At 52.3% G+C, this 25,511-nt stretch overlaps 12 protein-coding genes across 12 annotated transcripts; 7 read left to right on the plus strand and 5 right to left on the minus strand.

Moving 5' to 3' along the window:
* Positions 1–444: 444 nt before the first annotated feature.
* UHO2_07316 (uncharacterized protein) lies at positions 445–4,524 on the plus strand (the record flags this gene model as incomplete). Its single annotated transcript, XM_041560619.1, has 1 exon — positions 445–4,524. One exon carries the CDS (start codon positions 445–447, stop codon positions 4,522–4,524), a length of 4,080 nt encoding a protein of 1,359 aa, XP_041416553.1.
* A 221-nt stretch (positions 4,525–4,745) lies between these two features.
* UHO2_07317 (uncharacterized protein) lies at positions 4,746–5,414 on the minus strand (the record flags this gene model as incomplete). Its single annotated transcript, XM_041560620.1, has 1 exon — positions 4,746–5,414. One exon carries the CDS (start codon positions 5,412–5,414, stop codon positions 4,746–4,748), a length of 669 nt encoding a protein of 222 aa, XP_041416554.1.
* Positions 5,415–5,812: 398 nt separating this feature from the next.
* UHO2_07318 (uncharacterized protein) lies at positions 5,813–8,395 on the plus strand (the record flags this gene model as incomplete). The annotated part of the gene is made up of 1 exon (XM_041560621.1): positions 5,813–8,395. One exon carries the CDS (start codon positions 5,813–5,815, stop codon positions 8,393–8,395), a length of 2,583 nt encoding a protein of 860 aa, XP_041416555.1.
* Positions 8,396–8,583: 188 nt separating this feature from the next.
* UHO2_07319 (uncharacterized protein) lies at positions 8,584–11,154 on the minus strand (the record flags this gene model as incomplete). Its single annotated transcript, XM_041560622.1, has 1 exon — positions 8,584–11,154. One exon carries the CDS (start codon positions 11,152–11,154, stop codon positions 8,584–8,586), a length of 2,571 nt encoding a protein of 856 aa, XP_041416556.1.
* Positions 11,155–11,458: 304 nt separating this feature from the next.
* UHO2_07320 (uncharacterized protein) lies at positions 11,459–12,290 on the plus strand (the record flags this gene model as incomplete). Its single annotated transcript, XM_041560623.1, has 2 exons — positions 11,459–11,680; positions 11,844–12,290. 2 exons carry the CDS (start codon positions 11,459–11,461, stop codon positions 12,288–12,290), a joined length of 669 nt encoding a protein of 222 aa, XP_041416557.1.
* A 303-nt stretch (positions 12,291–12,593) lies between these two features.
* Positions 12,594–13,547, plus strand: UHO2_07321 (uncharacterized protein; the record flags this gene model as incomplete). Its single annotated transcript, XM_041560624.1, has 1 exon — positions 12,594–13,547. One exon carries the CDS (start codon positions 12,594–12,596, stop codon positions 13,545–13,547), a length of 954 nt encoding a protein of 317 aa, XP_041416558.1.
* Positions 13,548–14,112: 565 nt separating this feature from the next.
* On the minus strand, positions 14,113–14,659 carry UHO2_07322 (uncharacterized protein; the record flags this gene model as incomplete). The annotated part of the gene is made up of 2 exons (XM_041560625.1): positions 14,113–14,418; positions 14,519–14,659. 2 exons carry the CDS (start codon positions 14,657–14,659, stop codon positions 14,113–14,115), a joined length of 447 nt encoding a protein of 148 aa, XP_041416559.1.
* Positions 14,660–15,080: 421 nt separating this feature from the next.
* Positions 15,081–16,079, plus strand: UHO2_07323 (uncharacterized protein; the record flags this gene model as incomplete). The annotated part of the gene is made up of 1 exon (XM_041560626.1): positions 15,081–16,079. The coding sequence occupies one exon, from the start codon at positions 15,081–15,083 to the stop codon at positions 16,077–16,079; it is 999 nt and encodes a 332-aa protein (XP_041416560.1).
* A 103-nt stretch (positions 16,080–16,182) lies between these two features.
* UHO2_07324 (uncharacterized protein) lies at positions 16,183–17,175 on the minus strand (the record flags this gene model as incomplete). The annotated part of the gene is made up of 1 exon (XM_041560627.1): positions 16,183–17,175. The coding sequence occupies one exon, from the start codon at positions 17,173–17,175 to the stop codon at positions 16,183–16,185; it is 993 nt and encodes a 330-aa protein (XP_041416561.1).
* Positions 17,176–17,624: 449 nt separating this feature from the next.
* Positions 17,625–20,105, minus strand: UHO2_07325 (uncharacterized protein; the record flags this gene model as incomplete). The annotated part of the gene is made up of 1 exon (XM_041560628.1): positions 17,625–20,105. The coding sequence occupies one exon, from the start codon at positions 20,103–20,105 to the stop codon at positions 17,625–17,627; it is 2,481 nt and encodes an 826-aa protein (XP_041416562.1).
* A 1,381-nt stretch (positions 20,106–21,486) lies between these two features.
* Positions 21,487–23,157, plus strand: UHO2_07326 (putative DEAD box protein (putative RNA helicase); the record flags this gene model as incomplete). The annotated part of the gene is made up of 1 exon (XM_041560629.1): positions 21,487–23,157. The coding sequence occupies one exon, from the start codon at positions 21,487–21,489 to the stop codon at positions 23,155–23,157; it is 1,671 nt and encodes a 556-aa protein (XP_041416563.1).
* A 504-nt stretch (positions 23,158–23,661) lies between these two features.
* On the plus strand, positions 23,662–25,500 carry UHO2_07327 (uncharacterized protein; the record flags this gene model as incomplete). The annotated part of the gene is made up of 1 exon (XM_041560630.1): positions 23,662–25,500. One exon carries the CDS (start codon positions 23,662–23,664, stop codon positions 25,498–25,500), a length of 1,839 nt encoding a protein of 612 aa, XP_041416564.1.
* Between the last annotated feature and the right edge of the window lie 11 nt (positions 25,501–25,511).

The following is a 25,511-nucleotide window of genomic DNA, read 5'->3' on the forward strand; positions in this document are numbered from 1 at the left end:
CCAGTATCCAGAAACCTGCTCTTGCTATCAAGTCCATCTCAACGAGCACTCTTTCAGCATATCCTTCTGATCGCACAGCAAGTTTAGCTTCGGACTTCATCTGCACCCAACGACACGCGCAACAATCTCAACCTAAGGCTTCCCTCCATCTCATCTCGCTTCCAAGCCTACGCAGCCTCCTGATCTGTAACTATCTTCTTTACCTCCCTGTACGCTTCCCTTTCATTTCCGACAAACGATGCGCACGTGCACTCCACTTTCTCCCAGACCCAGCTGTACTGACGACTCTGTTTCTTTCTCTCCTCTTGCTCGCTTCTTATCCGACCCACTTCTACACATTCACTCGCAATCCCACCTCATCGTCGGACTGCTCTCTGGAAACCTCGCATCGCCACCATCTCTTGACCTTTGATCTTCTACCACCACCACTCTTCTTGCATCGACATGCCGCCCCGCGATTACCCTGACCGCTTCATCCACCCACGACATTCTCTCCCGACACCATGCATCCCACCTCGACAACGGCAGCAACCGTCCCAAGCAGCAAGACCAGCATCGCTTGCAGCAACAGCAACAGTAACAGCAGCAACAGCAGCAGCAGCAGAGCTCGATCACCTTCAGCCTCCTTCACAGCAGCGCTTCACTCTTCCATTTGCTCGTCCAGCAGCTCTCGAATATCGAAGTAGCAGTCCAGTTCGAAATTGGGCCTATCCGACACGTAGCGCTCCTTTTGCCACATCCGAGCCATCTCCTAGCTATACAGTCGCCTGCCGCATTCCCTCGAGCCTTTCGCAACAGTATCAGCTTCCCGCCCAAGACCAAGACGACGACGACAATAGTAGCGATTGCGAGAGTGACTGCATCGATCAGATCGACCAAGCCTCTGAACCAAAGGACTGCAGCTCGCTTACACGCACGCCCTCCTTTCCCTCTATAGCAGCCACCATGTCTGCAGCAGCTCCCATCGACCTGCTCCCACGCATGGGACCAGGTAGTGGCATGCACAGCCCCTTTTCGATACCTCATTCTCTTTTCAACCATGATACAGGGCCTTCCACTTTCAGCTCTTTGCCAAGGTCGCCATTGTTGGCTACTCCGATGGCTGATACCAGCTCGCGCAAGAAGGCAGCGCTGCTCGATGCTCTTGCTCGTCCATCCAGTGCAATGCAGGCTTCAAACTCTTCTGCATCCCTCTCAGGAGCCAACACCTCCAGCCTTGACCTGAGCCAGAATGCAGGCTCCAGTCTCTCGGCCGGTGGCAGTTTTGGCGGGCCCGGCGCTTACTCGAGCAGCAACGGCAGTGCCTTTGGCGGCTCCAGTCGTATCAGTGGCGGAAATGGGGGCCCAGGTGCACGTCGTGACGATTCGCAGCGCGACAGCGGATCCGCCAACGCTAATGGATCAGGCGGCGGAAACGGTCAAGACCCCTCCAACGACGCGAACGACAAGGACAAGGGCAAAAAGACCAACCCTCTTGTTGATCTTCTCGAAACGGAAGCCGCTTACGTCTCGGAACTCAGCAAGATCATCAAAAAGGTCGCAGCGGCTTGGTCGCGTTCCAACTTCCCACCACCAGAGCTCGATACCATGTTCCGCAACGTCGAAGCCATCTATCGCGCCAACCGCAGCTTCTTGAAGGCACTCAAAGAGATTGGACCCAATCCATCTTCGCCCAAAGCACTGGGTGATCTGCTTATGAAGTGGATCGATGACCTTGAGGCGCCCTACACGCGTTTCTGCGAAAGCTACCTTGCTGATTTCGATGCCTGGGGTGTGGTGCAGTCCAATCCGCGAATTTCCAAGCTGCTGGAAGAGGTCTCGGGTGCGACAGACGCTGAGGGCAATCCGATGGTTTTCAGCGATCGAAAGCGCGATCCTAACGAGCCATGGACGTTGGATAGCCTGTTTGCACTGCCACACATTCGGCTCAGGTATTACAAGAAGCTCTACTCACGTTTGCTCAAGAGTACACAACCTGGCAGGAGCGATCATCGCTTGCTGGTGCGCGCCAACGACAAGTTGGATGAGCTCGTGGAAAAGTCCAAGCGTAGACTGGCCGTCTCGGTGCTCGAGCAAGTGGCCGGTCGAGAGTCGCAGTCGCGTGATAGCTCGTTTGCAGAGAGCAACGTTACTGGCGAGAATTCGCCGCGTGATCGCGTCTCGTCGGCTACTTCGACGTCTGATACGCAGTCGCCTAGTGTGCGGCCTGTTCAGACGATGGGTGGTAAGCTGTCATCGCCTCCGAGAACGGCCCCAGTGGCCCCAGCAGAGCCAAGTAATAATGCTGCTGCTGCTGCTGCCTTGCCTGCATCGACATCCAACCCCACGCTACTCCCTGCTGCTGGTCGAGCACCGACGCCAGGAGGCATGCCTATGTTTGACGCACCCACTACCCAGCTCAATGGTCTCAACCTCGAGCAGCCACTCAGTGTTTCGCCTTCTCGTCCAGATCTCATCCGCGGCAACTCGGAAGCAGCCAGTGTTCACGACAGCAATTCGCAAACGACAGGCGATGACTCGGCTTCCACTCGAACCAACTCCCTCACGCAACCCATCGCGCATCTCGAGAACCGCCTCGACACGTCCAAGACTCTGGACATCTTCACCATGAAGCCCAAGAAGTGTCAACTTCAGATGCATCCTCCCAACCTGCCCTTCGCGCGTGCTTTGCGCAAGTCGGCGGATGTTGTCATCCATTTCACCCCCAGCAGCGGTGGTCCGGAGATCAGCATCCGTAGGGCACACATCTTCTTGCTTACCGACTTGTTTTTGGTTTGCGAGAGGATGACTCCAAGCGAAAGGGCGGAAATGTCGAAAGGTGGGGTGGGATCGGATATGTGGTTGTTATATCCGCCTCTTGCCGGTAAACATCTGAGAGTTGCTGATGAGGGCGGGCAAGGGAACGTTTTGTCGATTACGGTCCTGAGAAAGGAGAAGTTGATTGTTCATACCGATTCGAAGGAAGCAAAGGAGGATTGGTTGGAACACTTTTCGGATTGCAACAAATTTGCGGCGAATATGGGCTTGAAGGTAAGGACGAGCAATCCTGCTTTGTCGGCTCCTTCGGCTGGATCGTCGTTGGCGTCTGGACCTAGTTTGACGACTCCCGCGCTGTCACCGGCTATTTCGGTGACTCCGTCGTCAGCGCATGGACATGGAAATGAGGAGGTGATTACCGGTCCTTCACCGTTCAGTCCTGAGGGGGGCAACTCACCGGTGATTGGATCGGATCTGTCGAGACAGGCTTCTTTTAATTCGGTTGCTTCGTTTCCCAAAGTTGCTGCACTTGGCTCACCAGATCTAGGCGGCTTCGGACTAGGTGGTAGCTCGGCTTTCTCTCCAAGGTCGCCTTCGCCCAGTCAGTTCGGGCCGGGAACACCCTTTGGTGGACCGCCTGGCGTTCGTCCGGGCATGCAGCAGCAGCAGCGTCCTGGAGGACCTCCTTCGCCGATGAACGCTAGGCCAGGGATGATGTCTCCTCAGCAGAATGGAGCCTTTTCTCCAGACACAAGTCCTGCGTTTGGTCCTTCGAGGTTTGGTCCCAATGGACCGGGCTCGATGCATATGGGCAGACCACCGCTGATGCAGGATCCGAACATGCCTCCTCGTTCGCCTGGAAGTGGTCCAATGGGGATGCGTGGACCTCCAGGAGTAGGTTCTGGAATGCCTTTCCCTCGAGGTGGACCCAGTCCTGTTCCTGGTCAGATGCCAGGAGGTCCAGGCAACAGTCCGGGCTTTGGTCCTATGCAAGTTCGACCGGGTATGGGACCTGGTGGGCCTGTAGGACCTATGCCCCCTTTTGCCAATGGAGCACCACGTCCACCCATGCAACGACCACCTCCTCCTGGCGGCCCTGGTGGACCTCATCCATGGGGCCACGGTCCACCTCCTCCACCTCCACCTAACGGCATGCTCCCACGGGAACCCATGCGTCGCCCTTCGGCCCCCAATCTCCGTCAGGCATCCCACGGCTCCTCTGCCAACGGTGGCAGTCGCACATCCGACGAAGCTGAGGGAGGATCTCGTTCGTTCATCCGAACCCGCTCGGTCTCAAGCACAGGCTCCACAGCCCCTAAACTCCCCTCTGCAATGATGAAAGAAGGTCGAGACCGCTCTGAACGCGGTACCGACATTTCACCTCCTTCATCACCCGTCGCCAAGAAGTCAGGTCCATTTCGTTCCACAGTTTCGGCACAGATGCGATGCAAGCTCTTTCTCAAGCAATCTCATGCTCAGTGGAAGTCACTTGGCAATGCAAGGTTGAAGCTATACCATATCTTGCCGAACGACATCAAGCAGTTGGTGGTGGAGAACGATCGAAAGACGTTGATCAGTACGATTGTGCTAACGGATGGTGTGGAGAGAGTAGGAAAGGTTGGTGTAGCGGTAGAGTTGAGCGATAGAGGGAATAGAACTGGGATCGTGTACATGTTGCAGATGAGAAGTGAGGAGAGTGCGGCTGGGTTGTTCGGACAGCTACTGGAGGGAAGTGACAGAGCTGCGGGGGGTGTGGTTATGGGGTAAGCCGCACAAGAAGAGTGAGGTTTGGTGGTGGAAAATGGGAGAAGCACCAAGTATTTGTTTTGATGTCATTGTTTACAAGCTTTTACTCATGGTCAAGTAGATTTCGTTTGAGCATCATCGCCAGGCGAGATTGTGAGAACGTGTGTAGGTGTGTGTGTGTGTGTGTATTGCGATTGCTACAAGTACAGATGTGAGTCAAAAAAAAAGATTGGGAGGTAAGACTATGCATCGTCTTGCTGCATCGCCTCTTGCTCTTCTCCAGCGTCGGAAGTGTCAGCTGCGGCAGTTTGTGGTTTGGACGAAGCTTTGCTGTTCTTCTTTGATGTGTGTTTGCTCTTGGTTGCTTTTGAAGCTGATTCTTCCTCGCCGTCGTTCATTGCTGCCTCCTCCTCCTCCTCTTCCTCCTCCTCTTCCTCTTCCTCCTCCTCCTCCTCTTCCTCCTCCTCTTCCTCCTCCTCCTCCTCTTCCTCCTCATCGTCATCCTCAAGCGTACCCTCCAAAATCATATTCTCCTCCAACTGCTTTTGCTGCAACTTGCGCTGTCTAGCATCTAAGGCACTACTCAGCGCCATCGGTGTTGGGATTGCATCTTTCAAAAACTCAAGATACTCAATCTGCTGTACCGCCCTCGAGAGATCCTTGTAGAAAATGTGTTTGCGTTTGTCGAGCTTGGCATTTGTATAGGCTTCATCTGCGAGTTTCTTGAGGAATAGCTCGGTAGCTATGCTAATCAGCAAGGTTGCTTCTTTCGAGCAAATGTCTACGTCTCGATCTGCTTTGATGATTTTCGAGACACGAGCGATGGGAAAGACTGATGTGCCGCCGTTGGTGGAGGTTGGTTTGGTGGTGGGGGCGGCGGCGGATGGGCCTGGGGATGAAAGTTCTGACATGATTTTAGAGTATGGTGTCAAGAAGATGGTGGTGGTGGAGGGTGATGAGCGTTGTCAAGGTGGCAAGGTGCGCAATGGGACAAGTGTGTGAGATCTACGCGACGCGTGCTGAAAGAGCAAAGTGCAATGGTTCTTTTGGCTTGAGAGCAACACTTTCATCACATACGCACACACACATGACTTTCATCATGCTTTCATCGCCTTGACTTAGCCAGTATCATCATCCGGTCCAAATTAAATCCGATAGGCTGCGCCAGCAAGAATGGCTAGCCGTAGCTCGACACTCTTTCGCTCCAAACTTGGACTCAGCGCCAATTGTCTACCAGCTACTTAAAAAGACCACACCGACACCTGGCTCTCATCCTCACCTTCAGTCCCCATCACCGAGCGAAGCAAAGATGGCGGGAAACGACGACCATGTCATCCAGCTCTCCCCCGAGGCAGAGTCCTCGCGCTATCGGCCCATTAAGCGTCTCGATGAAAGCGTAGTCAACCGCATCGCAGCAGGTGAAATCATTCATCGTCCGGCTAACGCTCTCAAAGAGCTCATCGAGAACTCGCTTGATGCCGGTGCCACCCTCATCCGCATCACTTTGAAGGAAGGTGGGATAAAGACGCTTCAGATTCAAGACAATGGCTCGGGTATTCAACCTTCAGATTTGCCTCTGCTCTGCGAGCGATTCGCTACCTCGAAGCTACGAGACTTTGGCGATTTGGAGAGCATGTCCACTTTCGGATTCCGAGGAGAAGCGCTTGCTAGTATCAGCTATGTCACTGCAAGTATGAATGTCGTGTCCAAAACCAGGAGTCAGGACTGTGCCTTTCGCGCTTACTACGCAAATGGAGCACTGGCACCACCCAAACCTGGCCAAAGCAGCGATCCAAAACAGTGTGCAGGAACTGATGGCACCCTCATAACGGCCGAGGATCTGTTCTACAACCTACCACAACGTCGTAGAGCACTACGCAGTCCAGCAGACGAATACAATCGAGCACTCGATGTCGTGTCGAAATACGCCGTTCACTATGGAGGCAAAGGCGTCGGATTCGTTTGCCGCAAAGCAGCAAGCAATGCTACCGACCTCAACACCCCTTCCTCTTCCACCAACACTACTCTGGACACAATCCGTGTGCTGCATGGCAATGCGGTAGCGCGTGAATTGGTCGAGCTTAAAGTTGTTTCTGACGACCAATTGGGCTTTTCCTGTCAAGGCTGGATCAGTGGGGCCAATTGGAGTAGCAAACGTACAACGCTTCTATGCTTTATTAACAATCGTCTGGTCGATTGTCCCTTGTTGAAGAGATCGATCGAAGCGGTGTATGCGACACTGTTGCCGAAGGGCGGACATGCTTGGATTTACTTGGCGATTACTATCAATCCGGCTAATGTGGATGTCAATGTTCATCCCACAAAGAAGGAGGTGCATTTCTTGAATGAGGATGAGATCGTGGAGAGGATCTGTCAGGCGGCGCAGGAGAGGTTGGCTGGGGCCAACTCGAGTCGGACTTTTGCTTTTTCGCAGGCCGTGCTGCCGGTGCTATCTTCAGATGTTGGGTCATCGTCGGCAGTTGCACGGAATCCAGCAGCTTCATCTTGGTCGGCGGCAGAATCTGGTGGTGCAAGGTCAAGTGATCGGGACAACAGGCCGGCGCTGAGCGAGACAAGGAGCAGTAGTAGCAGTAGTGTCGGAAGTAGCAGTGGCGCCAACACGACGAGAAAGACAGATGTTTCAATCTCGTCGTCCAAAGGCTATCCTCGGCATTTGGTGCGGGTCGATGCCAAGACGCAGACGCTGGATGCCATGTTTTCATCAACGTCTGCCAAGTCGACTGGCAAAAAACGTGCATTCGATGGTGCAGCTACGCAAGAATCCTCCATCGGCACGGATGCAGTGATGATGGAGCACGATGAACCTTCAGCGAGCTTGCAGGATCCTACTTCGAGCAGGCTAGGTAGCAGCAACAACAACAACAACAACAACAACAACAACAACAACAACAACTACTACTCATACGCAGACAGTGTGAGTGATCCTCCTCCCGCAGCCAAACCTACTTGGCCCACACAAACGCAAAGCATCCGCATCACCGACTCCGACTGCTCTCTCACCTCCGTCCGTCAATTGCGTTCCCAGATCACCAAATCGCAACACCGCAATCTCACCGAAGTGGTCCAGAACCACACATTTGTCGGAGTCGTCGACTTGCAGAAAGGCTTGAGTCTCATACAACACGAAACGAGACTACTACTAGTCAACCACGACGCACTCATCCGGGAATTCGCCTACCAACTCATCTTGCGTCAGTTCGGCAGTTTGAAGCGCATTCGTTTGGATCCAGCTCCTTCCCTCGACGATCTTGTTCGGTTGGGTTTGGAAAGCGTTTCTGGTCTACCCTCCGGCGAGGAAGTGAAGGAGATGAAGGAGAAGGTGGTGAACGTGCTACTAGAGCACGCCGACATGCTGGAAGAATACTTCTCGCTATGTTTTAATGTTGAACAGCGAACATTGGAAGCAGTGCCCAGTTTGATCCCGGGTGCAGGAGGGTGTGGGGTGGAGTTGGATAGGTTGCCGATGTTGCTGGTTAGGTTGGCGGCAAGAGTGAATTGGGGGGATGAAGAGGGGTGTTTTGATTCTTTTGCCAGGCAGGTTTCCGGAGCTTGTTTGCCAGTTGCCCCGCTACCACCTGCAGTTACTACCTCTACCTCTACTTTTTGCTCAGCATCAAACTCGAAGCCAGTCTCGAAGACATCAGTAGAAGACGGAAACGGCTGCACATCACCATCCCTCGTCCAATTGGAAGCAGCAAACAAACAGGAGCGGGAAGAGATGCAAGAATCAGCCAAGCGAAAGATCCGCAACTACTGGTTCAACAATATGACCAAATCGCGTGGACGGTACATTCCGAGTAAGCAGGCTAACAAGTTTGTCGTTCAGGTGGCCAACTTGCCTGATTTATATCGTGTATTTGAACGTTGTTGATTCACAAATGCAGATATCCTTTGTCATATCAAGAGCCGAAGGGGTCGACTTTGAGTCTTGAATTCATGTTTGTGTGTGTGAGACCGATTGCAGGTTGTCTCGGTTGCCCGATACTAGGCCAACATCACGCTTTGTTTGCCTTCCAGGAGAGGCGCAAAGATGGACAAAGCTTGGTATTTCTTCTAACATCACTCCGCTTTTTCTCTACTTGCATCACTGCGGTTGCGGTTGCGGTTGAGTTTGAGTTCGAGTGCAGACCAAACCTCGTTCTGCCAAGCAGTAGCGAAAGCTTCTCGACCAAACACGGTTTGTGCTCTCTTCCTAGCAGCTTCTCGAACGGGCATCAATTCTGCTTGGCTTTGCGAAAAAATTGTCGCTAGAATCGAGGAGTATTCTTCCACACTTTGCGCATGGTAGCCTAAACCTATCATCTCTTGCCCATTTTTGCTTTCGCCGTTAGGAGCTTCTCCGTTCTGTCCCGGCCCATCTTCTTCGCTGCCGTTGTGCGACGCGGCGGATCGCTCACCACCACTATCAACCGGATGGTTGATTGAGGGAAAAACAATATCCAACCACGGACCAGCACTCTTATGGCTAAGCGTAAGTAATCCAGCAGCCATAAATTCCACAACATTGATCCCGAAATGTTCGTCTTTCATCGTACTTAATCCGACGCTTGCGTCTCCTAGTCTCTCCGTAACTGCAGACCAAGTGGCGTTGACGATAAATTCTACGTCCTTGTCTAAGCCTAGATTGGCCGAGAGGGAGCGGAGGAGTGAGATTCGTCTTTCATCCTCCGTGTTTCTGCTTGAACCCATGATAAGAAGCTTGACGGGAGGTGCGGAGCGCGAGGAGTTGCCGCTGTTTTCGGTCGCGAACAGCTCCGGATGTGTACTTTTGAGGTGGGCGAGGATGCGAAGCTGTGTAGGATGTTCTTTCTCGGGTCTAAACTGAGCTAAACTCACAATCGTACATTTCCTCCGCTCCAGACTGTAGGTGGAAAGTTGCGATGTGTCACAGGGAGGATATACGACGCTGACTTGCTCCTTTCCTTTCTTTCTGCCTAGGAGTTGGTTTAGATGATTTTGAGTCCAACTACCATTTGCAACCACTTTATCCGCCCTACCCAGCGCCCACGAGTATAACGATGCAAAGATTCTATAGTAAATCAGCTTTACCGTGGAACGTAAACGAGAGTTTGCCGTGGAGGCATCGTTGGTATACCCAGCCTCGCGTTTCGCCACACGGGTCAGCATGTCTGTGCTGATCACCGGGTAGTGTACATACGCACCAATCGGCAGTTTACGGTCGAACAGGCCGACAACGGGATAGGTGAAAGCATAACCCATCGTGTCAACCCAAACATCGGGAACCAGCTGTGACATGGCCTCGAATGCCAACCAAACACTTCCATAGCTTTGACCCAGAAGTGTAAAGCGACTCCAAGCGGTGTCCTGTACCATCCATCTCCTGACCAAAGGAATGAGCGCGATGCGGTTCGAGTCGATATTGATCCCAAACCTGGCCGAAGCTTTGGTTAGAATCTGCTCTTTGCTTGCTGCGGGAAAGTCGCCTGTGTAGATTACAACAACTACATTAGGATCTAGCGAGAGGTGGAGAGAAATAGCTTCGTATAGGACCCGTTCTCCTCCACCACCAGCGTTACAGTACGGATGGAAGAAACCGATGATGGTCCGTTTAGGCGAATCCTTTTCGGAAATGTTGAGAGAGGAGAGCAGTTTTCGACGACGTGTACGGTTGATACGAGTGACTCGACGAATGGCTTTATCTGCTACTTGCACTGCTCCGACTGTGATGCTGAAGGTGATGAGAAATAGGGGGAGGAGGATGGGGGTGAGAACACCGCGGAGGGTACTCAGCAGCGAGGGAGAAGTGGTGTTGTTGCGAGGAGCAAAGAGGATCGTGCTTCCATTTGGATCGTATCCGCTCGAAGTGGGGGTTGAGGAAGCAGAAGCACCACTCGGCATGATATACAGGAAAATCGCTGCTAGGACTAAGAAGTATGCCGAACCCGAAATACCTCTTGAAGAAGTAATTGCTTCTGTAGTTGTCCCCGTCTGTTGCTGCTGCTTCGCTGCCGCACTACTTTTACGGGGCGACTTCCTAGTCGCAACCCCCGTCCCCATCGTCGCATCCACCACGCCACTCTCGCTCAAACTCTGTGCAACAAACACATAACTATCCGCCATCAACCACAAAGGTACCACCACCCAAACCATCTTCATCACCACCAGATACACCCGCAACAACAACCAATCTCCCGTCTCCAGTTCTCCACTCCCAGCCAACCATCCAGGTGCAAACGTCGCCCATCCTCCACACAGCTCATCCGCGCTCAACACCACTACCCAGTAATGATGCGTTTTATCCCCCTTGGCCAACAACGATGCGCAATACCCTGCCAACGGACCAGCAATGAGCACACTGATGAACCCGATCGCTACTAGGGCCGGGTCTGCGCTTCCCCATCTCTTGCCTGCTGCTGCGTACTCCTGCCACAGATACCCAAAGAAGGACGGCGAAGCGTTTACGGTGCGGGGTTGGGTAGAGAGGTAGAGGAAGGATGCTTCGAGCGTTAGATGGCAAATGGCGTCGAATGCTAGCCAGAGGTAGGCCAGTCGGGTTTTGCGCCAAGAGGTGGGAGGTAGGAGGAGATGGGAGGAAAGGTGGGCGGCAGCGATCATGGAACCGACATATCCAAGGGAGAGGGCTGTTTGGAGGTTGAGTGGTCGATCCATTTTCGTGCGTTTTTGGCGGTGTAGGAGGTGAGACGCTGGATGCGCTTTGCCCACGGCAGGACAAATGCGTGCGTCTCAGTGTGGGGGGAGAAGGAGATGATGGTGGTGGTGATGGTGGGGAAGAAAGGGGCCCGTGCGGCAAAGAAGAACAACAAGGGCGGCTGAGGCAAGAAAACGGGTGGGATTTTTTTCTTTTTCTTTTTCTTTTCTTTTTTGGAAAATTACACGCGGCGCAGAGCTGGACGTCGACGGGCGCTTTGCGCAGATGCCAAAGAGTGCCGGTCTTTGACACCGCTCCACTCAAATGTACGCCCTGCCCCTCCGACCTCAGTGCGAAGCTACATTTGCTCGAAAGGGCCTGTCTCCCAGCGCACAACGTCGAGCATCCTTTTCCAACGAAAGTCCGGCTCGCGGACGAGATCCTTGCGAAGAAGTTCCTGGTAGTGTTGATACGCAGAGCAGATTGAGCGGAACTGGTGCCGAAGTCCTAGTCCTGAGCTTGGGCATGCGCGAAAGCTGTGCAAAGGTTCGTAGTCAGTGTATTTGCCAGAACTTCTCGTAAGCTAGCAGCCATGCCAGATCTTGGTCTCGAATCCTGGATGCGGATCCCTTGAATGATCAAGAGTCATGTGATAAGTTTCTGGGATCATGAAGATGCAGATACCAATGGAGCAATGATATTCCTGCAGAGTTTCCAAGCAGCACTCTCCCAGTGTGGGCTTCTTGAGATTGGTTCGAGCTTCACCCGTGGCGAGGATGGTCGTGATCGCATCGTAGATGTCGATCGCCACTTCAACGCTCGGCTGGGTCGACAGCATCAGAGTAGTGAGGCAGGGCAATTTCGAAATGATGTGCGCTTCTTCCATGCCGATCCGGAAGCAAGACAAGTGCAGGATGACCAGTCGCAAAAGCCAGCTCGTCAGAGACACCTCTTTGGTAGCAGCCAGGGTAAACGAAGCGTCGATCCACCTTTTAGTCTCCATATACTTTTACTTACAAGAGCGAGTGTCCCATTTGATCCTCAAAGGATCGAAAGGTTAGAGAATTTTGACGCTTCAGCGGCCAATTTGATGGGGTACTTCAAGGATACTCGGTCAATCGCAGCCTCATCGAGCTTCAAGGCACTGGTCAGTTGAGCAGGAAGGGCAAGGCTAAGTTGGCTACGCATAGCGTCACGCATGTCCATTTTTACTTCTCGCTCAAAAAGTGTTGGTATCGCACAAAGTAACACCTTTTCAAAAATTCTCCTCTCCCGCAACGGCTGTTGCGCGCGCATCACGTGAACGCGCGACGCGCAAAAGTGACACTCTTTCTGCAGCCATTTCTCTCGCCATTCAACTTTGCAACTTTCGAGAGTCCAACACTTTCTCTCCCACCGTTCACCATCATCACCTTTCCCTCATCCCTACCACCATCGTCATCACCGCCACTCTACGAAAATGTCACGAACACGACCACCCACAGCTCCAACACCGACCACACCACTCCGTCGAATTTCGCGTGGCTCACTCAACGCTCTCTCCCATTCCGCCTCTAAACAGCTCAATGCCGGGGGAACCCCTCTCTCGTTTCTTCAAGGTGCAATGACCGATCTTGCGGAAGAAGTCGGTGTATTGAAACTCAATTTGGAGAATGTCGAAGCGGTGCACGAGAGTCTGCATAGCTTCAACGAGAACTTTGCGATGTACATCTACGGTCTTAAGATGAACGCGTACTGTGTCGAGTGGCCTGAAGCACCACTGCACGATAATTTTGATAGGGCGGAAAAGAGGATTGCTCAACAGGCTCAACAGTATGCAGCACAGCATAATTTGGATTTGGCGCTTTCGTCACAGCCGATGCAGCAGCAACATCAGCAGCAGCAGCAGCAGCAGCAACATCAGCAGCAGCAGCAGCAGCAGCAAGCGTATATGGGAAACACGGCGGCGGATCAAACATACGTTACGACGGATGATGAGAGCATCTATCGTAGCGAGGCACCGATTGCTGCCAAGCCTACGCTCAAGTCCGCGCTGAAGAAGCCGTCCAATGCTGCTGTGACCACTGCAGTGGCGGCGAAGAAACCGGCAGCAGGAGCAGGAGCGAAGCCAAAGATGACACTCGCACAGAAGAAGAAACGCGAAGCCTACACCGACGAGATCATCGAGACTCTCCCATTGGAGTACAGGGGCGGAGGAAACGATCCCAAGCAAAACGCGATTGCTAAGCACGTATGCATGGCCCTTGTCGCTGCAGGCAACAAGGGGTTGAGAATTGCAGAGATCGTCAAGAACCCGGAAATGTCACAAGCAAAGATCAATAAGACACTCATTGCCCTGGTGGCGGCTAAACACGTCGTGAAGACGAGCAATAACGTAAGTCCAACAACCTACACCGCGGAAGACGCAGGATGAATGATCACTGATGAGCGTCCTTTTCCCTTTAATCTTTCCGACGCGGCTTGTAACAATAGGGAATTGTCTACAGCCTCGACTCGAGCCGACATCCTGCTTTGCCTCGATCTTGATACCGTACCTTTGCTCCATCTGGTTCCCGCTCGCCTAATTGCTGATAGTGACTGCTCGAAAGTCACCATGTACTGTACAGTACTATACTTCTCTCTTCCGACTCGGTCGCCCTACGGTCTGTACTTGTATCCCATTGCTCTCGATGCTCTACCTCTGTCTCCGCCCGACTTACTGGTTGCGTGTGTCTTGACAATCAACTAGCTCTGCAATGTTCCTCCCGCTGCTTCCGATCAGAGGATCGTCCTTGACTTTGTCTCGAGTTGCATTGCTTAGCAAGCTTCGACTTGATCACACAGCAGCAAAATGTCTGCTGTGCTGCGGCCATATCTCTTGTGAGATCCGACCCAGCTCTAGCAGCTTCAACAACACAAATCGTTCGCAGCGACAAGCAACGGAAGCTTCAGTGTCCTGTATTCTTTCTCCAACCGCACAATTGACTCGATGCAAGACGCTAGAGCTTGTTCTCGGCCTTCTCCTGCTTCTCCTCCCTGATCTGTCTCTTCCTCTCTTCTCTCTTTTTTTCCTCTTCAATAGCCTCTTTTGTCGGCTTCCCCTCCGGTTCTTCCGTAACACGTTTCATCGCTTCAAAATCCAATTGTTCCGTCTTTGTCTTCAACCTATCCTGCTGTTTCGAATCCAATCGAAGCTCCTTATCTTTGATAAGATGTCGGCCGGCAAAGAAGACGGCCAAACAGATCATTCCACCCGTGAAGAGGAACAGGGGGACGATTTCTGGTCTATTGAGCACATTCTTTACCTGTTATATCGAGGAAGCAAAAGGGATGGGGGTAAGGGTTTAGTAAAAGAGTATATTGAAGAGGAAAGAAAGGGCTGGGAGGAGAAGGAAGAGGGCTTACAGGACCCGCTTTCGCTCTGGACCGATCATCACGGCGTAAAGGAGTGGTTGAGAAACGTTGTAGACGAGGGGTGAGACCGATATGCGAAACGGCTGGCCTGGAGGTGAGGCGGAGCGCAGGGGTGATTTGTGTTGGGCGCATCTTTGTCTATTTTGTTCGTCTCTGTCGTGTTGATGGTGTTGAAGGTGAAAAAGCAGAACTACAACGAGGAGGAGGTACAAGGTAGGGTTGGATCGTGCGCCTCGGAAAGCTTGACCCGGTCCTGTATCTCTTCTGTATGAGCAAAAATGACTGGGCATCATGACGGAATGAATGACTTCATTCCACAGTTTGGACCCTCTTTTTCTCCACTACATTTTCCATCCTCCCATGGTTGTTCGTTGGAAGAACCTAACACAGATCAACAGGGCACCGAATTTAGCTTTTTTCGATTCTCAGGGTCTGCTTTGCTTGTTCTTTCTTGTACAACTTTCATTCTTCCCCTCCTATCCTCTTCTCACCTATCTTGCTTCTCTTGCCACCTCACCTCACATCGACACAGAGCGCCTCGCCCTAGGAGACAATGCCGCCAGCAGAAGGAAAAGACATAGCAACACTCCTCCGTCAAGAAGAAGAACTAGACGCTCTAGACCCTCTCCGTCATTTCCTCGCTCCTTCATCCCCCACACTTGCCTCCTCCACTTGCAATGCCGATACCACCGACATTCGCGATCTCACCAGCAGCAACGACTATAGTGTAATCCCGCAACAGATCGAATCTATCATCGAGAAACGAACCACGATCCGCTATTATAAAGATCTCTCAAGACGACCGGAGTTGATATCCGACCCTTCTCCGGACGCTGATGGGAGGGGCAAGGAGTGGTGGGATGTAGCACTGAAATTGGATATGACGAAGGGATGCGGGGGGAAGATTTGGCCTGCGGCTGAAGTTTTGGGCGCTTATATAGCGGGCAAATACTCTCGGTTTGAGGAGAGCAAGGGGGGTGACGAGGGAGAGGAGAAGAACAAAGGCTATTATAAGAATGGGTTCGATTGGAGGGGGAAGACTATCGTTGAATTAGGCTCAGGAACCGGTCTCGTCGGATATCTAGTCCACGCCCTATGCCTTAGCAACACTAGAATCTTGGTCACGGATCAAGACGTGATGCTTCCCCTAATGCGCGAGAACTTACTCCTAAACTTCCCCTCCCCCTCCTCCTCCTCCTCCCAGTTTACTTCCACCAACACGGACACAGGAGGCCTCGTCGAAGTAGCAGAGCTCGATTGGGACACAGCACCAGGGCCCAAGTTCACCTCGCCTCAACCGGACGTACTGTTGCTAGCCGATTGCGTATATCTCGAATCCGCATTCCAGCCGTTGATCGATACAATGGCAGCGCTGAGTACCAAAGATACGGAGATTCTGTTTTGTTATCAAAAACGGAGGAAGGCGGATAGACGTTTCTTCGCCATGCTAAAGAAAGGGTTCGTGTTCGAAGACGTGGCGGATGACGATGAGGAAAGAAGAGAAGAGTATAGGAGACAGGGGACACAGTTGTTGCGCATACGGAAGAAGTAGTTCATTCTCAACGCAAACAGAGTCTAACGTCACATTCGTTTGCTTTTGCTTTGGCGTGATTGATGTGTGTGATTGCAATGCTAGCTGCGGGTGGGATTGAAGGTCAGGCGATAAGGCAGCATGCATCTTTCCCCTGCTGTTGTCGCTCCTCCGCTCCTTCTGCAGACGGTGCAGTGCTACCGCCGCCAGTAAGACTGCGAATACTGAAGCCGCTAGCATTGCTTCCGACTCGCGCCGTTGCTGTTGGACTCGGCTGATGCAACGCAACAGTTCCACTTGTCCTGCCCCCCGCCCTCGCTCGTATCCTACTCCTTCCCAATGTCGATCCATCATACTTCCCCCCTACTACCCCTCCAAGCGCACCTTGACTGCCTGCTGCATCACTCGCTTGCGCCGAAAACTTTGAATGGATATCCATAGCAGCCTGAGTAAAAGCCTGCTTCACATTATACCCGGTCTTTGCACTCGCTTCCAAGAAAAGCAAGCCTTCCTGTTGAGCGAACTGTTTTGCTTCTTCATAGCTCACTTGCCTTCTCTTACCTTTGCTTCTTCTCCTTTCTAATCTTTTTCTCCCCACGCCTCCATCCCCTGCTTCCTCTTGCTCCCCCATCGCGGAACTAGTGTCTCCGGATTCCACCAAGTCATACATATTCCCAACAAGCACAACACTAACCTTGTCCTCCGCGTTTCGCCTTACATCATCCAACCATCCTTTCACATTCAAAAAACTCTGCCGATGCGTTATATCGTATACCAACACCGCCCCTGCTGCACCTCTGTAGTAGGACCGGGTGATGGAACGGAAAGATTCGGATCCGGCTGTATCCCAGACTTGCACCTTTACAGTTTCTCCACTGGGGAGCGAGATCAGGTGCGAGCCGAATTCAACACCGATGGTAGGGTCAGGGTTGGTTAGGAACCGATCGTCGGTCAAGCGGACAAGAAGCGAGGATTTGCCGACGCAAGAGTCGCCGACTAGGATAAATTTAAGGATGTAGTCCCAGCCTGAGCTGGGTGGGGCGGTGGATGCGCCAGCGGAGGCGGAGGAGGCGGGATTGGTGGTGTAGGTTCCTGATGGGATTCGGATCGGGGCCATGCTGGAGAGACCTATACTCGACTAGAAGGGGGATTACGGGGTTCCAGTCCGATCTGGTGTGTGATAGCGCAGTACTGAGAGAGAAGTGCGTTGCCGCTGAGCCTGATTTGGTCCGACTCGAGAGATGTGATGCGAGCAGTGGTGGTGATACAGGCAGTGACGATAGTTGGAGGACAAGCAGCAGCGGAGTTGCTTGTGAATCTCTCTCTTATGCCCGTTTCACAAAGCCAAGTGCGGACTCGTGGGACGTGCGAGCTCTATTTCAGACCAACCAAAAAAAAAAAAAAAAAAAAAAAAAAAAAAAAAAAAAAAAACACCACCACACAGACTGATATTCACTCGGGATAGTGTTGAAGGATGTTGTACAAGAGATGCATTCAACAGCATCAACTATTCCACGGATGCTAACGATACAGACGTATTGCGAAGGGATGATATAGGAGGGGCAATTAGACAGCAGCGGTAGGCCTATACCCCTCACTCTTCCTCGGACTTTGAGATCCACCATCACCACTACCACCCGCACCTGTGCTCCCACTGGTGTTACTGCTCCCATTCACACCATTCCCCAAACCCGTCGGCGAAGACGAAACAAGTGGTGCTCCCCTCCCATTATGATTCAACAACGCCTGCTGCTGTTGAGCCGACGTTACTCCGCCCGCATTATTCGAATGAGCAAGATCGAATAATCCTCGCCCATTCCCACTCCCGTTCGTAAACGCTTTGCCAAACAATCCGCCTCCCCCACCGTTCACCACTGCACCACTACCACTCCCCTCCTTCCCCCCGCTTACCCCATTCGAAGTTGGAGCAAAAGAATAACTAGCACTCATAGCCATACTTCCATCCAACCAATCCGGTTTCTTCACCTCTCTATCTTTACTTGTTGGTGGACTACCCACTCCTCCGGTCCAACCAGCTTCTTTGGCAGCATCAAAGTAACCCATCTCGTTAAAAAAATCCCATACTTTGCCCAACTTGTTCACATCGATCTTGACCAACGTTCTACACTCTCTCCTCGTCAATTTCCCGCCTCTTGCGATAAACTCAGCGATGAGGGTCGATTTGATCAGCAAGAATGGCTGAGGCAGGATACGGAGTGCCGAACAAAGCTGTGCTTCGGCGGGGGTGAGAAGGTTAAGGGAGGGTGCAGAGGCAAGGTTGAGTGGTTGCGGTGGTTTGCGTGGTGTTTTGAGTTCCTCTGAGCTCGGGCCACCCTTTTTGGATTTCGAGTCTTTCGAGTCCTTAGTGGAAGTAGGATCTTTGTCCTTCTTGCTGTCTTTGCCGTTAGCGAAGGGTGCTGCAGAAGTGGCTGCACCAGCAGCAGTTGCAGGAGTGGCACTCGCGGAAGCCAAACTCTCATCCATCGGAGTAGGCGTGCTCGTATCTCTCTGTCTCGCCCTCGCAGCATCGATCCGAGGTCTAGCAGAAGCAGCAATCGGAGTGGCAGCAGCACCTGAAGCTGGGAAAGCAACCAATCCACCGGCAGCCAATTCCTCCGCCTTCCTCGCCCTTTCCGCTTTCTCCCTCTCATAACAACCCGCATCTTCCAACGTCAAAATGCCCATCTTTCGATAATGTTGCAACTGGGCCGCTGCCTTCCTCAACGCCTCTTCGTAGCATAAGCCGTTCAAGAAATCCTCGTAGTCAAGTGCGGTTTGCATCTGAGCAAAATGTTTCGTCCTCGACAATAACTCTCTTTCCTCCTTTGGCCGTCTTCTCTCCGCAGCTTGGTTGCGTCGGTAATCGACGAGATTGCGTTCAAACATGAAATGCTTCCTCCGCAATCTCCGATCTAAGCGCTCGTTATACATATCAATAACGGTAAGCTTGAGGTTGAGATCGGTAGGATCTTCGTCCCAGTCAAAAGGCTTGTCTTCTGGTTCTGCGTCTTTATCCTTCTCCTTCTCTGCAGCTGTTGCTTGTTCCTCAGCAGCAGCAGCAGCAGCAGCAGCATCTTCATCCGCATTCGTCTCCTTATCATCATCAGCGGTCTGAGTCGCCTTCTTGCTCGTAGGTCCACCTCTCCCCGACGCTTCCATCCTCACATGCCCTTGCGTTGCTTTACTGCCCAACGCTTCCCATTCAGAAGGCATATCCGCACCACCAAAATCATACACCCTTCCGAACTCGATATCCTTTATCAAATGTTCGGCATCCTGTTCGTACTCATGTTCGAACTCGAGTCTACCCGGCATGAAGCCAGCCAACTCGCTATGATTGGTCGGAGCACTAACCAACGGTTTCGCCGATTTCGGTGGCGAATAAGACGCTTGTGCCTCTCTCAACGTTTCCACCCTTCTCCTCTTCCTCCGTTGGAATTCATCCTGAGATATTGTAGGAAGAAACGACATACTCGGCCCAAGCACTGGTGCTTCCTCTGTCGTCAACTGACATGCAACCCTACTCCCCGTTCCTTGCCCATCTACCAAAGGATCAAATATCGGCTTTGCAAGGCTTGAATATCTCTGGATAGCTTGTTCCGCTCTCTGCTCTCCACGTTGATCTCCATCCTTGCCCTCGACATAAACTTTGATATAATGCTCTTGAACCTCCTCTTTGGTCCTATTGCCAATATGATCTGCAATATCAGCCCAATTGCCCAAGCCGTACGTCTGACAACCATCGATGAGCAACAACTCTTCATCTGCTCCCCAATCATCGCAGAAGATGGGATAGCTATGCTGTTCTACCACACGATAATCGTGCCATGCTTTATGCTTGCTAGGTTGAGCTCCAGAGCAGAAACATGAGGCACAGAGGTCGAAATCTGCACATCCTCCAGCGCATCGGATGCGGACGGTGAGGGTTATATCGGCTCCGCATGCATCGCAGTGATATCGAACGCCAGGTTCGGCAGCGGCGGTGGTGGAGGCGGATCCATCTTCGGTTTTGGATGTCGGTTTGTTTTTGCGATGGCTGACGGTCATATTGAGCGGCTCCGCTCCCGTTGACCAGGGATCCAAGGTATGGTCGCCGAAGTGCCGACAAAGATGCAGCTACGTTGTAGTTGAGGTGGGTATGGTGTTGGAAAGCTGACGGTGATGCTGGTGATGTGGTGCGGAGATGATCGGCGATGAGGATGAGCAGGAACGGGGATGCGGGCCAAGGACGGAGAGCTTTGCGATACGATGTCGATGTTGGCTGCTGCTGTTGCCGTTGCCGTTGCCGTTGCCGTTGCCGTTGCCGTTGCCGTTGCCGTTGCTATGCTATGGCTGCTATCGTTGATGATGACGGGTGGCTGAACGTGAGGTTCGAGGTGGAGAAAGAGGGGAGGCTCGTGCGTCAGGGTCCCTAAACCCTTCGATGATGACGAGCGCACTCTGGCTCGATATCGAGTGCCTAGCCGCAACGACAACGGCTATAGCAGTAATGCTCGAAAACACTATGTCGTCCAACGCTGACCGTATCGGCGGGATATGCTACGACGCCGACGACGAGAAGGAGACCAGCCGCGGTTTTTGCAGTGAATATGAGTGTATGTGTTTGTTGCACACGCAAATCGTGAATGCCGAACGGCGCGGTCTCCGTCTCCGCACACACACAACACGCGTGTTTGACTGCGATTCCGCCTCGATAAAAGCGCAGTAATTCTCGGCCGTGTTCCCCTGTTTTTCGAAGCGAAGTTGTCGGTACTGCAGCGATGAAAAGCTGACCAACGCGGGTATGTGGACGTAGCTTGAGGTTCCTAGAATGCGATGCTGCCAAGAAACGAGGTGAGAGTAAAGCGAAATGGGGTCGAAATGCTCGAGAGGAGTCAAGAGGCTGGAGCGGGGGAGACGGGATGTTGCTGGTGGGGGAAAAGGTCGCGCGACGATCCAAAACCTCGAAAAAGTCGATATTCCGATTCGTTGTGTTTTCTTTCAAGTGGAAGCCAGATTGACGCTTCCAGTACGCGCGCCTGCCTTTGCTGCTCCTATGCCCTTTGAAGTTTGGCCATCCACTTGCTAGCCCTTGTCTGGCTAGAGAGGCTGTGCGGTATGGTGTGATGTGGTGTGATGTGGTGTGGTCGAGTGTATGGTTAGTAGTAGATTAGGAGGGCTGACTTCGTTCGTCTGGAATGGATGTGCCGATCGGGACACGAGTCAATCCATCATCAGATTCCGCCTCGTAACAACTCTCGTACGACATTTCTCCGCCCACCCACAAAAATTGCTCGGAACTCGGATCTGTATAGGAAAGGGTTCACTTTTTTTTCTTGATTTCTCCAGCAAATTTCAAGAAAGCGCTCAGCAAAATTCCAACGCTTCCACTCCACACCATCATACCCTACACCTTATATCTTCTTGTCAGCTACGACCAACTACAAAAATGGCGAAAGGAACAGCATCTCCAGCCAAAAAGTCTGCGAAGGTCTCCGGACCCACCGCCTCTCCAGCGATACTCAAGAAGAGCAAGGCTCCAACCCCGTCGCCCGAGCCAGAGTCCGCAGATAGCCACGTCGGTAGCGGGGATCAAGATGAAGCAGACCAAGTAAATCGTGCTGGCTCCGACGATGGTGTAACCGGCTCGGACAGCGATAGTGATAGTGATAGCTCCTCATCCTCCGCCTCCAACGACGCAGCAACATCCACCGCCCACGCCCAAGAAGAGGACCACAAAAAAGGACCCTCCATCACCCCCACCGGCTCCACCATCGCATTCTCCGACCTAGGTGTAATCCCACAAATCGTCGAAGCATGTACCAACATGGGTTTCAAACACCCCACCCCTATCCAAGTCAAATCCATCCCTGAAGCGCTCCAATCTCGAGACGTGATCGGTCTTGCACAAACCGGCTCCGGAAAAACCGCCGCTTTCACAATCCCCATCCTTCAAGCGCTTTGGGATAATCCAAAACCCTTCTTCGCCTGTGTTCTCGCACCTACGCGTGAGTTGGCGTATCAGATCAGCCAGCAGGTCGAGGCGTTGGGCTCGACAATCGGCGTTCGATCAGCTACGATTGTAGGTGGGATGGATATGATGAGTCAGTCTATTGCCCTGTCCAAGAGGCCACATGTCATTGTGGCTACTCCGGGAAGGTTGCAGGATCATCTGGAGAATACTAAAGGCTTTTCGTTGAGGGGATTGCAGTATTTGGTTATGGACGAAGCGGATCGTTTGCTCGATATGGATTTCGGTCCTATCATTGATAAACTCCTTCAATCAATCCCGAGAGAGAGACGGACGATGCTGTTTAGCGCTACGATGACTACTAAAGTTGCCAAACTCCAACGTGCCTCCCTCAAAAACCCGGTCAGAGTGGAGGTGGATACCAAGTATACGACCGTATCAACGCTCAAACAGCACTACTTGTTCATGCCTTTCGCACACAAGGACACGTATCTGGTGCATCTGGCCAACGAACAAGCAGGGCATTCGATCATTGTCTTTACAAGGACCGTGCATGATTCGCAGCGGTTGTCGATTCTTTTGCGATTGCTTGGGTTTCCCGCGATTCCACTGCACGGACAGTTGAGTCAACAAGCCCGTCTAGGTGCACTCAACAAGTTCAAAACCGGCGGCCGATCAATTCTCGTAGCGACCGATGTAGCTTCAAGAGGTCTAGATATCCCAGCGGTAGATTTGGTGGTGAACTACGACATCCCCACAAACTCGAAAGACTATATTCATCGAGTAGGTCGTACAGCTCGAGCAGGTCGATCAGGCCGATCAGTAACGCTGGTTACGCAGTACGACGTGGAGTTGTTACAGAGGATTGAAGCTGTGATTGCACTTAAAATGACCGAGTTTCCGGGAGGGAATGATAAAGAGGCGGTAATGTTGCTGAGTGAGAGAGTGGCAGAGGCGCATAGGGCGGCGGTGAGGGAGTTGAAGGATAAAGGTGTCGGTGGAGCGGGAGGGTCGGGGAAGAGAAAGAGGAAGATGGATGGGAAATATGGAGACGAAATGGATAGAGATGATGATCAGGTTCAACCTGGGATGCCGGTTAGTGGGAATGGTAGACATATGAATCAGAATAGGAAGAAGGGAAGGCGCTGAACCTTACTTAGCCATACCAATACTCTTTATTGCAGTCGCTCTTGTTGTTGTGGTTTGTACTTGTATCAACATTTCGCACTCTCGCTTGCATGTCTAGTCGTTGTGAGCTTTCTGCTGTTTTGTCTGTGTTTGTGTCGACTGTGCGAAGAAGTTGAGAACTTAGGCTTTTTTTGACGAGGATGGTGAGGACTCGGAACTCGGGACCTCCACCAAAGGCAGGACCCTGGGCTAAAAATTCGCACCGAAAGAAAGCGGTGAAACCAACCTGTCGCATTCATCTTTTCTACACACACTTATTCACCTTTCGTATATACCCCTGCATCGCCTTCGGTTTCCCTCTGACTTGCTCCAGATCTCACTTTTCTGCTCCCAAAAGCAAAGGCACGTATTGACGAACACGACTGAGAAGCAATCGTGACGCTATACAATCCGGCGACAATCCATACTCACGCACACGGACAAAACCCCTTCCTACATCCCGAATCTGAGAGCAAAAGAGAAAGCATGCCATCAGCATCGACCGCAACCTGTCAACAATGTCAGCTACAACCATCGAAGTACACTTGTCCCACATGCAAAGCCCGAACATGCTCCCTCGCTTGTACCAAATTGCATAAAGCTCAGATTTGCACCTCCTCCGCCTCTTCTTCCGCCCGACCAACACCAGGGACCGCCTCGTCTCCTTCCGCCGCCATTGGTCCCGCCTCTAGCACCAGCATAACAAGTAACGAAACGGCTCCGGTAGGATTCGTGTCATTGGCAGAGTACAACGAATCGCACATGCTACAAGACTACCTATTTCTGAGTGGGATCAGTCGTAATGCTGCTGAAGAAGGACGTCGAATTCTCAACCTCAATCTGCCCATACCCTCCTCTACCACCTCCCCCTCCACTGTTAATGCCTACGCCTCTTCGTCGAAGCCCAACACAGGAGGTAGGATAACAAATCAGCAAAGAGCGCGGGAACAACTGATGAAACAAGTCCATTATCGTAAATTTAAAGTTATGCTTCTACCTGAGGGTATGGCTAGACGCAAACTAAATCAGAGTAGTTTTAGTTGTAAATCCAAGAGGTTGGATCTTACGATCGAGGTTAAACCTCCCGCCAATGTGGCAGGGGTAGAAAAGGGGAAGGAAGGAGGGGGATGGATTGTGGGGAAAGTAGATAGTGAGAGGAAGGTGGGGGAGATTTTGTTGGATGATTTACAGTTACGATCTTTTGTTAGTAAGAAGGATGTACAAAAAGCCCGAGAAACATTGCAGATCGCTGCTAAGGAGAAGCAGAAAAGCTGGGTCCTGGCGAGAAAGGTTTTGGTTGACGCTGGGTTGCCAATACCGAGCAAGGAAGAGAAGATGAAGGAGGAGGGGGAATACGTGGTGTTGAAAGAATTCCCAAAACAATGGGCAGTACTGGTACCCGTTTACTCAGCAAGACTTACAAACGAATCAACGACACGGTATCTAGATTGGTGCAATCGAAAACGTCGATGGGAAGAAGCTAATCCTGAATTGGCTGCTCAACAACGAATCGAAGCCGAGGCACAGCAAGAGCGACAAGCGCAGAACGCTGATAGCCTTGGACAGAACCAAGGTGAGCGCAACGTTCGGCCAAGGAAATCCGCTCAAGTTGCCACCGAAGTGAAGGATGAAGTTGAGAAACATACAGAAGCCAAGGTTGGATCTGGTGCGAAGATGGACGACCCATCCTCAGCAGCAAAAGCAACAGCGGTCGGAGGAAGGGGAGGGGGAATTGTCTCTAGCTTCCTCCTCTCGCTTCTATCTGAGCGGTTGGGTCGAACCCAACCGTCATCCGATCCGCCGTCAACAACAACAACGCAAATCCCAACCCCTCCCGCAGCTACAACCCAACCAATCGACAAAGTCAGACCAACAAGCCCAACCAAAGCAAGCGAGACCACCAGCGCCAAATCGATTCTAGTCCATCTCACCCAACCAGGAAAAACGAGCCTAGCCTGGCTGCTGCGCAATCTACCCGACGGATATTCGGTCGTTGAGTTCCCCGAGTTTCGTCTTGTGCCCACCGCTCACCTTGCCACCGGTGTGTTTGTCGAGCTGGGTCCCGAAGAAGACTTGTCGGCGTCACCTGGTGCTGGGAAAGGCGGGCAGAAGGAGGGGGATGACGAGGGAAAGAAGCAGTCTACGGCGACGATAATGGGCAGTAATGCGAGTTTGAGTGGCTTGCTGGCCGGGTATCGTTCCGATAGCGATTCCGGTGGAGAGGAGGCGGCGGCGGAGCAAGAGAAGCGTGCAACAGATGATGACGGGCCGAGTTTGGCCAATCTAGCTTCAAAGCATGGGTTCGTTGCTCACTCTCGCCAATGATCACAACGCAA

The sequence above is a fragment of the Ustilago hordei genome, assembly GCF_900519145.1.
Source record: "Ustilago hordei strain Uho2 genome assembly, contig: UHO2_contig_26, whole genome shotgun sequence".
Classification (NCBI taxonomy): domain Eukaryota; kingdom Fungi; phylum Basidiomycota; class Ustilaginomycetes; order Ustilaginales; family Ustilaginaceae; genus Ustilago; species Ustilago hordei.